General features: G+C 54.2%; 2 protein-coding genes across 2 annotated transcripts; both read left to right on the top strand.

The window, feature by feature from the left end:
* Nucleotides 1–5,591: 5,591 nt before the first annotated feature.
* LOC131195927 (uncharacterized protein K02A2.6-like) lies at nucleotides 5,592–7,337 on the top strand (the record flags this gene model as incomplete). The annotated part of the gene is made up of 1 exon (XM_058178227.1): nucleotides 5,592–7,337. A coding segment is annotated over exon 1 (1,701 nt), but the record flags the coding sequence as incomplete, so codon positions are not given.
* Nucleotides 7,338–7,528: 191 nt separating this feature from the next.
* Nucleotides 7,529–10,193, top strand: LOC131195082 (uncharacterized protein K02A2.6-like). Its single transcript, XM_058176709.1, has 2 exons — nucleotides 7,529–8,867; nucleotides 10,159–10,193. The coding sequence occupies exons 1-2, from the start codon at nucleotides 7,550–7,552 to the stop codon at nucleotides 10,191–10,193; spliced, it is 1,353 nt and encodes a 450-aa protein (XP_058032692.1). The 5' UTR covers nucleotides 7,529–7,549.
* Nucleotides 10,194–10,592: the final 399 nt, after the last annotated feature.

Genomic DNA, 10,592 nt, shown 5'->3' with positions numbered 1-10,592 from the left:
TCCTCTGGAGGCCAGAAATGGCCCGTTTCCCGACTTCAGATGGGCCTGTAAGGCCCAAAAATCAGCTGGCTGGTGCACACATGTGTGCTGGAGCTGAGCTAGGGCAACACTCGCATGTTCACAAATATGGCTCCGCGTGCCACCTGTGGCACGCATGCCATAGGTTCGCCATCAAGGCCCTATACTGTTATGTATCTTTAAATGTTTTGGCGGGAAACAAGCACGTTGCTGATTGGTTGAAGCCGCCGGTTAAACAGTATATAAGGAGAGGTTTTTCCCCAGCCAGTTTGCTGCGTTCACCATATATTAAAGAGCTGTTGTCACTACCCTGGTCTCCAGCCTCGTTACTTCCCGAACTTAACACTGGCGACGAAGGTGGGATCTCGAGGCTAAGGAGCACCAGAACCGAGCTGAAGCACGGAAGAACCGAACCCAGCAAACCCAGGGCAGAGACGCGGAGATGGCCAGTTACACTCCGCCCGCGCCGTTTGACCCAGCCAGAGAGAAATGGGGAACGTACATGACCCGTTTCGAAAGCTTTCTAGAAGCAAACGAACTGCAAGGAGTTCCAGACAACCGCAAAAGGGCATATTTCTTGAGCCACTGCGGTCCCGAGGTCATTTTATTTATTTATTTTTATTTATTATTTACATTTGTATACCGCCCTTCTCCCGAAGGACTCAGGGCGGTTCACAGCCAAATAAAAATACAATACTATAAATACAGATTAAAAAATACAATTAAAAAACTTATTAAAATTGGCCAGAATTAAAATTTGGAACTAAAAACCCATTAAAACCCATTAAAACCCATTAAAACACTACCCCAGTCCAGCGCAGATGAATAAATAGGTTTTAAGCTCATGCGAAAGGTTCGGAGGTCCGAAGTTGACGAAGTCCTGGGGAGTTCGCTCCAGAGGGCGGAGCCCCACAGAGAAGGCCCTTCCTGGGTGTCGCCAGACGACACTGTCGCGCCGATGGCACCCTGAGGAGCCCTCTCTGTGAGAGCGCACGGTCGGTGAGAGGTATTCGGTAGCAGCAGGCGGTCCCGTAAGTATCCCGGCCCTATGCCATGGAGCGCTTTAAAGACATTCACCAACACCTTGAAGCGCACCCGAAGGCCACAGGTAGCCAGTGCAGCCGGCGCAGGATAGGTGTCACTCGGGAGCCACGAGGGCTCCTCAATCACCCGCGCTGCATTCTGGACTAACTGTAGCCTCGGATGCCCCTCAAGGGGAGCCCCATGTAGAGAGCATTGCAGTAGTCCAGACGAGACATCACAAGGCGTGAGTGACTGTGCACAAGGCATCCCGGTCAGAAAGGCGCAATTGGCGCACCAGGCGAACCTGGTGGAAAGCTCTCCTGGAGACGGCCGTCAAGTGGTCTTCAAAAGACAGCCGTTCATCCAGGAGAACGCCCAAATTGCGCACCCTCTCCATCGGGCCAATGACTCGCTCCCGACAGTCAGCCGCGGACTCAGCTGGCTGTACCGGGATGCCGGCATCCACAGCCACTCCGTCTTGGAGGGATTGAGCTTGAGCCTGTTCCTCCCCATCCAGACCCGTACGGCCTCCAGACACCGGGACAGCACTTCGACGGCTTCATTGGGGTGGCCCGGTGTGGAAAAGTACAGCTGGGTGTCATCAGCGTACAGCTGGTACCTCACACCGAAGCCACTGATGATCTCACCCAGCGGCTTCATATAGATGTTGAACAGAAGGGGCGAGAGAATCGACCCCTGCGGCACCCCACAAGTGAGGCCCCGCAGAGTCGACCTCTGCCCCCCCGTCAACACCGTCTGCGACCGGTCGGAGAGATAGGAGGAGAACCACCAATAAACGGTGCCTCCCACTCCCAATCCCCCCAACCGGCGCAGCAGGATACCATGGTCGATGGTATCAAAAGCCGCTGAGAGGTCTAATAGGACCAGGGCAGAGGAGTAACCCCTATCCCTGGCCCTCCAGAGATCATCCACCAACGCGACCAAAGCCGTCTCAGTGCTGTAACCGGGCCGGAAGCCGGACTGGAGCGGGGCCAGATAGACAGGTTCCTCCAGGTGAAGGAAACTGATATGCCACCATACTCTCTACAACCTTCGCCGCGGGTTGGAGACTGGACGATAATTACCTAAAACAGCGGGTCAGGAAGGCTTCTTGAGGAGGGCCTCACCACCGCCTCTTTCAAGGCGGCCGGAAAGACTCCCTCCAACAAGGAAGCACTCGTAATCCCCTGGAGCCAGCCTCGTGTCACCTCCTGAGTGGCCAGCACCAGCCAGGAGGGGCACGGGTCCAGTAAACATGTGGTGGCATTCAATCTACCCAGCAACCTGTCCATGTCCTCGGGAGTCACAGGGTCAAACTCATCCCATACAACATCACCAAGACCGCCCTCAGACGTCTCGTCCGAATCACTGCAATCTCGGTCCAGACCGTCCTTCAGCTGAACGATTTTATCGTATAGATAACCGTTAAACTCCTCAGCACGTCCCTGTAACGGGTCACCCCGCCCCCCCTGGTGAAGGAGGGAGCGGGTCACTCGGAACAGGGCAGCTGGGCGGTTATCTGCCGACGCAATGAGGGAGGAGGCGTAGCAACGCCTCGCATCCCTCAGTGCCACTAGGTAGGTCCTAGTATAGGATCTAACTAGTGTCCGATCAGCCTCTGAACAGCTGGACCTCCAGGAACTCTCTAGGCGTCTTCTCCGCGTTTCATCCCCTCAGCTCCTCGGAGAACCAAGGAGCCGGTTGGGACCTCGCCGGGTCAGAGGCCGCAAAGGCACGACACGGTCTAAAGCCCCGGCCGCAGCCCGTTCCCAGGCTGCAGCCAGTTCCTCTGCCGTGCCGTGAGCCAGATCCTCAGGAAGTGGCCCAAGCTCCGTCCGGAACCTCTCTGGGTCCATCAGGCGCCTGGGACGGTACCAACGTAATGGTTCCGTCTCCCTGCGGTGTTGGGTAGCGGTCAGAAAGTCCAGGCGAAGGAGAGAGTGATCTGACCATGACAAAGGTTCAATGACTATTTCCTTTAAGTCCAGATCTCTCGACCACTGACCAGAGACAAAAATCAGGTCCAGTGTGCCACCCCCGATGTGAGTGGGGCCATCCACTACTTGAGTCAGGTCCAAGGCCGTCATGGAGGCCAAGAACTCCCGAGCTACCGTCGATGACGAGCCGGCAGATGGCAGGTTAAAGTCCCCCATGACTAAAAGTCTGGGGGTCTCCACCGCCACCCCGGCAAGCACCTCTAGGAGCTCGGGCAGGGCCGCTGTCACGCAGCAAGGAGCCAGGTACGCGACCAGCAAGCCCATCTGACATCTATGACCCCACCTCACAAAGAGGGATTCACACCCGGATATCTGAGGTACAGTGGTCTCCCTCGGCTCTAAACTCTCTTTAATCACAACCGCCACCCCTCCACCCCTACCCTGGGCCCTCGGCTGATGGAATGCACGGAAACCCGGTGGGCACATCTCAACCAGGGGTACACCCCCTTCATTGCCCAACCAGGTCTCCGTAACGCCTATAATATCCGCGGCACCCCCCTGAATTAGATCATGTATTAGGGGGCCTTATTACACACGGACCGTCGGTTGCATAACACCAGACGGAGGCCCAGGTCCTGAGGGTCCTGACCATCCGGGGAACGGGTAAAGTTAGGGGGATCGGGGCACGCGATCGCCTGCATACATCGAACGCGTGACCCCCTATATCGATACGATCCCCCCCTTCCGCCATATCTGCCTCCCACTTACCGTGCCAATAGACTCACCTCACACAAAGGAACACCTCCCCCATAACCTCCGAACCCATTTGATAATCGCCACGAGCATGCGCTGGAACTGGTTTCCCTCCCGACGGGCTACCCCCATCACCCGCCCTACCCCTCCCACCCCTTAAAAATGCCCTGTCTAAAAACCCCCAAAGGCTCTTTCTTCTCGCATGCCACCTCTGTGGGTCCCAAGACCCGTCATTGAGGCCGGCCCTTGGTAGCGATACGGGCCATTCCTGCGAGGCGGGGGCACCTCGCAGGCGCAAGAGTTCACGTGCAGTGTAGCGCATAGGAAAGTGCGAATCGGCGAGGGATGCTAAGGTGGTAAAATCCCAAAGTAATAGAAATGGTGAGTCTTCTAGCGGGAGTCCAGTTGGTCAAAGGACAGATGGAGCAGGAACCGGATGGCGATAACAGAACAGGAACAGACAGGCCGACAGTCTCCATAGCATGCCTATGGGAAGCAGTTCTACAGATCTTAATCAGGTAGACGTGGCTAGCGGTCAGCCCAAGTCCCGAGACCAGTCCAAGCTAGTCCAATCCAGTCCAATCCACTCCATCCCGCTGATGGAAATGCATGACCGCCCAGTATAGATGACCCATGGTCCGGGATAGAGATAGAGGGGAGCGGAAAAAAATGGAGCAAGCCAGGCCATAAGGCCACAAAGGAAAATACGATGGAGCAAGCAGGCCACCAAGGGCCATTCGATGACACATGATGGAAAGCTGCGACCAAACAGGCCACAAGAGGGGACAAACCTCAGCCATGGTTCCGCCTCCTCTCCCACCGAGGCATTACCACACCCATCCTCGGTGGGGCTGCCTAATACAGGGCGCCGTTGGACAGGCCCCCGCGGTCCACCCAGCCCCGCCGGGCCCAACCAGCACCGATGGAACTGGCGCCGATGGAACTGGCGCCGAAGGAGCCGGCAAGCCCACCGACAGGCAAAAACGGGCCGGGATTCGCGCCAGCCGAAACCAGGCCGAATCCACACCGGCCGTCGGAGCCAGGTTGAATCACCGGCGATCTCACGCCGCTGAAATTCGCCAAGATCGCTGGGTCGCCGCTGGAAAGGGCTCCGCTAGGCCGGGCTCGCCGCTGGACCGCTGGACCGCTGGGCAGGGCTCCGCTGGGCAGGACTCGCCGTTGGGCCGCTGGACAGGGCTCTGCTGAGCAGGGCTCGTCACTGGGCCGCTGGGCAGATCTCCGCTAAGCAGGGCTCGCCGCTGGGCAGGGCTCCGCTCCGCTGGGCAGGGCTCCGTAAAACGAGGCAGGGCCGCTCCGCTGGGCAAGGCAGGGCCAGAACCGAGGCCGAGGCCGAAGCCTGCAACAAACAGCAGGCCTCCCTCGCCTCCCTCGCATCTCCGCTTCCTCCAAAATGGCCGCCCCCTTCCGGACCGCCACTCCGTCCCTCGGCCCGTTCTCGGCTGTCGCATGACCGAGAGGCCACAAACCTCTCCAGCGGCAGCCAGACCGATCGAACCACACGCCGAGGGACCGGAGCAGCCTGGTAAGTCAGCCCAAAGCCTCCATTTCAAGGAAAAGCCGCCATCGCCGATTCGGGCTCCTCTAGGTCGCTACCATTCTCGCGCATGCGCGGAGCCGTTTGACATCATTGACATCGCGGAAGCCCTAGCAGAGCCAACGCCGGTACAATCGGTATCGTGGCCAACTCTGCAAACCCTGCTAAAAAACCATTTCGCGCCAACGCCGTCCAAATACGTGCGGCGTTTTGAATTTGGGGAGCGCCGACAGCTAGAAGACGAATCCATCAGCGACTACATGGCCGCCCTGCGGAAAGCCTCCAAAGACTGTGGGTACCGAGACCTGGATGAGGCGCTGCTAGAGCAACTCATCCGTGGGGTCAGAGACATGCGTTTGCGGAGGCGGCTACTATCAAAAAGCAATCTAACGCTGGCAAACGCTCTGGACGAAGCCAGAGCGCATGAAATGTCCACCCAAGCGGCAGAGACCCTGCAAAAGCCACTCACGCCGAAGGCGAGCACAAAAGCAACCCCGGTGCACCAAGAAGAGATCCAGACCGAATCAGACGGCGAGGATGAGGAAGGGGTTTGTCGTACCGAGAAACGTGGCAAAGAAGACCGGGAGGAATGCGGAAGTTGCGGAGGACAACACCCGCGTCAACAATGCAAATTCAAGGACGCTACATGTCGGTGTTGCGAGAAGAAGGGGCACCTGGCTCAAGTTTGTCGAGCACCCCAACCTTCCCGCCGAAAATTCAAACCGACCAATCAGAGCGCGGGATCGGCAAGGCGACCTGTGATTGGCTCAAACAAAAAAGGCACGAACTTGAACCGAACGACCGTGATCATAGGCCGCGCCGGAACCAAGGTGGAGAAGAAAATCTTCACCAAACCCAAAATAGAAGGAGTGCCCTGCCGACTAGAAGTGGACACCGGGTCAGCGATCACAATCATGTCCTGGGACACTCTTGCGAAAGCTTTGCCAACAGTAGCAAAAAGACACCTGCAAACACAACGGCTACGAGTCCACGACTATCAAGGGAATCGCATCCCTGTTCGAGGGACCACCTCCGTCCGAGTCGAGTACGGACCACACAAGAAGACCCTGCCCATCACGATCGTCGAAGGAACCCTGCCAAGTTTGTTGGGACTAGACTGGTTCCGTGCATTGGGCATGGGAGTGACTGGCATCTACCGAAGTGACGTTAACCTTAAAGATGCACTCATGAGGGAATTCGAAGATGTGTTCAAGGACTGCCTGGGCAAGTACAAGGGGACCCCTATCTCGTTTAATCTAGACCCCCAGGTAGCCCCTATCCGGATAAAAGCAAGAAGGGTACCTTTTGCCCTTAAGCCCAAAATTGATAAGGAAATAGACAAGCTAATAAGGCAAGGGATACTGGTACCAGTCGACCATGCCAAATGGGAGACGCCAATCGTCACACCGGTGAAACCAGATGGGTCAGTTAGAATCTGCGCTGATTACAAGGCAACGTTAAACAAAGCCTTACAAAAGAGCGCTTACCCAGTTCCCATAGTGCAACACTTGCTGCACTCATTGGGACAAGGGCAAATTTTTGCTAAATTAGATTTAGCACAAGCCTATCAACAACTACCCGTAGACGCAACCACCGCCGAAGCCCAAACGATAGTGACTCATAGGGGGGCTTTCAAGTGTACCCGGTTACAGTTTGGGGTGAGTGTGGCACCAGGGCTATTTCAAAACTTAATGGAGCGACTTTTGCAAGGGCTCCCCGGAGTAGTTCCCTATTTCGATGATGTTTTAGTATCGGCAGAAAATATAGAGGAATTGGGGGAGCGATTGAGAAAAGTTTTGGGCATTTTCCGGTCAGCCGGTCTAAAGCTTAAAGTGAACAAATGCCAAATCGGGGTAGAATCCGTAGAATTCTTGGGCTACAGAATTGACAAAGAGGGAATTCACCCCACCGAGAGCAAGGTTAAGGCAATAAGAAAGGCTCCAGCGCCCAAAAACAAAACAGAGCTACAGGCGTTCCTGGGCTTAGTGAACTTTTACGTGGTTTTTTTAAAAAATAAGGCAACGATTGCCGAGCCGCTACATAAATTGTTGGGAAAGAATACTGCATGGTCTTGGGGGAAGGCGGAAGCAAAGGCTTTCGAAGCAGTAAAAAACCTGCTCTCGAGCAATAGCTTGCTAATCCAGTATCACAGCAATTTGCCATTGGTGCTAGTTTGTGACGCTTCCCCTTACGGAGTGGGGCAGTGCTCAGCCACAGACTTCCAAATGGCACAGAAGCCCCAATAGCATTCTATTCAAGAACAATGTCCTCAACCGAGAGGAACTATAGCCAGTTGGACAAAGAAGCCCTAGCTATAGTGTCAGGGGTCAAGAAGTTTCACGAATATGTTTTTGGCAGAAACTTTGAAATTGTCACAGACCACAGACCCCTGTTAGGGTTATTGGCTGGCGACCGCCCAACACCGGTGGCACTCTCACCCCGATTGACCAGATGGACTATCTTTTTGGCCGCCTACTCCTACGAACTGCTGCATCGACCAGGAAAGGAGTTGGGGCATGCAGACGCATTAAGCAGATGCCCCCTACCAGGGGCAATCGAGGACCCCACTCCGGGGATGCCCGTACTTTTAATTGACTCTCTGGACTCTGGCCCAGTCACATCTAAGGAAGTGGCTCGGGCATCTTACCGGGACGTTATCGTGAGAACTGTACTTGGTTGGGTACAAAGAGGGTGGCCCGCTGCGCCGGGCGAGCGTTTTAAGGAGTTTGTGAAGAAGCGTGGGGAGCTATCGGCTCAAGGGGGGTGCCTACTATGGGGGGATCGAGTGGTGATCCCGGAGAAATTGAGGGCAAAGGTATTGGACCTCCTCCACGAGGGCCATCCAGGGATCGTAAGGATGAAAGGGTTGGCGAGAAGCTATGTGTGGTGGCCCCTAATGGACTCAGAAATTGCTGAGAAGGTAGGAAAATGCCTGGCCTGTCAGGAGTCCAGACCACTACCCCCAACAGCCCCAGCCAGGGAATGGGAAAAACCCCAAGGGCCCTGGTCGAGAATCCACATTGATTTTGCTGGCCCCTTCCACGGCCAAACCTTCCTAGTGGTAGTTGACGCCTTCTCTAAATGGCTAGAAATCATTCTCATGAGATCCATGACAGCCGAGGCGGTAATCGCAGCCCTACGGCACCTATTTGCAACCCACGGGCTGCCCGACACGCTAGTATCTGATAACGGCCCGCAATTCACGGCAACCCAGTTTGAGGAATACTTGGCAGACGAGGGCATCCGACATGCCCTCTCTGCGCCCTTCCACCCTGCGTCGAATGGCCTTGCAGAGCGTTCCGTCCGGAGCGCTAAAGAGGCATTGTCCAGACTCAAGCCAGGCGACTGGCAAACAAAGATAGATTTCTTTCTGGCCGTTCAGCATAGAACCCCCAGCACTGCAACAGGCAGAAGCCCAGCCGAATTATTGATGGGACGGAAGCTCCGGTGCCCACTCGACCGTTTAAACCCCCACTACACACCAGAGGGTTACAAGGGGGAATTGGAGAAAACCAGAGAAATGGGCATAGGCGACCGAGTGTGGGCCCGCAACTATGGGGACGGCCCAAGTTGGCTGGCAGGGCAAATCATAAAAGCAACCGGTCCAAAATCATACTTAGTTGAGTTACAACCGAGTATGGAGGCGCCACATAGATCAAATAAGAAAACGAATAGCCGAACAATCCGAGCTAAATGAAACAGACCATGACCCCACATTATTTGAACCCACAGCTGACCGTAACCCGGGAGAGGCGCAAGACTTAGCTGAGTCCCAGGAGGTCCAGCGACGCCATCAGGTTCCCCTTGGAAACAGCAGGGACGACTCTGCAATTAATCCAAGGCCGGATGGCCTAGAAAAAGAGTCTGCAAGTAATCCAGGGCCGGATGGCCTAGCAAAAGAGCTGGGAGGAGCAAACAGCCCCTCCGACCAGCTCAACCCACTCCCAAGGACTGAACCGCGCAGGTCCGAAAGAATCAGGAGACGCCCAGGTTATTTGCGTGATTACGTCGAAAAATAACATGTAAATAATATGTAAATATAGGTAAAGTGTTTTCTGGGAGGGGAGGAGTGTTATGTATCTTTAAATGTTTTGGCGGGAAACAAGCACGTTGCTGATTGGTTGAAGCCGCCGGTTAAACAGTATATAAGGAGAGGTTTTTCCCCAGCCAGTTTGCTGGGTTCACCATATATTAAAGAGCTGTTGTCACTACCCTGGTCTCCAGCCTCGTTACTTCCCAAACTTAACATATACCATTTCAGAAAATGGTTGCACAATCCCTTCTTAAATACTTTCAGTGTTGGAGCAATCACAACTTCTGGAGGCCAGTTGTTCTACTGATTAATTGTTCTAACCATCAGGAAATCTGTTCTTAGTCCTCTCATAAGACGATACTCAGTGAAGTCAACCTCCTGTTTACTCTGAAGAACTGAAGGATGGCAAAGAAAGTAGCACAAATTAGATGATGGGTGGTCTAATCAATATTTCATTTAAAGTGGAAAATCACTCTAATGTGTGTGTCCCCTCCTTCTCCGTCAAGCCTCTTACAGCCAGTCATAGCAAAATAGCTTAATTGCTAGAGTCTCTTTAGTGAGAGCTACTGCAATGGAAAAAAAGGTTTAGGGGTTCTCCAAACTTAGCAACTTTAAGACTTGTGGACTTCAACTCCCAGAATTCTTCAGCCAGCCACGATACAACCATTGACATGCTCGCTGGGGAATTCTGGGAGTTGAAGTCCACAAGTTTTAAAGTGGCTTAGTTCTAAAGGATCTTAGAAAGTGGACGTGGGTACTTGAACTTCCATTGAGCAGTGAGGAGATTAAAGCAGGGCATCTGCAGCACCTTTAATCCTCCTAAATTCCTCTCATTTTAGCAGAGATGTTGATTGCTTCTTTGATAAGGGAATAAACCAGTGGTGGTATTCAGCCAGTTCTATCTAATTTGGGCGAACCGGTAGTGGCGGCTGAGGGAGGATCCACCCACCCGGCCGGCTGTTATCACGTCATATTTTTGACACTCTGCACAAAGTTCACATTTGCAAACAGGTAGCAAAGGTAAGTGAACACCACCCCGGTGTTGGAAGAAATATCCATCTGGGTTCAGTTCCAAGTGGGGACAAAGACACTGGAAACATGGAGGCTGCTTGGAAAGATGGTTTAATGGTGGTCAGGATCACATGGCTTGAGTTCCTGAACAGAAAAGGCTGAGATCCTGTGCGCTCCCTGGCTTTATGCTTTTTCTGAGCTTTGAACTTTCTGGGGCACAAGAAGAGTACCCTGATTGGCTGTCAACCGCCCAGGGGGTGGG

This window comes from Ahaetulla prasina, chromosome 3 (assembly GCF_028640845.1).
Source record: "Ahaetulla prasina isolate Xishuangbanna chromosome 3, ASM2864084v1, whole genome shotgun sequence".
Lineage (NCBI taxonomy): Eukaryota > Metazoa > Chordata > Lepidosauria > Squamata > Colubridae > Ahaetulla > Ahaetulla prasina.
This window is presented reverse-complemented; position numbering and strand designations above follow the sequence as displayed.

Excerpts from the sequence above, each read along its gene's own strand:
- LOC131195082 (XM_058176709.1), top strand. The coding sequence starts at position 7,550 with ATGTCCTCAACCGAGAGGAACTATAGCCAGTTGGACAAAGAAGCCCTA. Across the intron at positions 8,868-10,158 it reads CGGCCCAAGTTGGCTGGCAG|CAGAGATGTTGATTGCTTCT; the intron begins GGCAAATCATAA and ends CTCTCATTTTAG.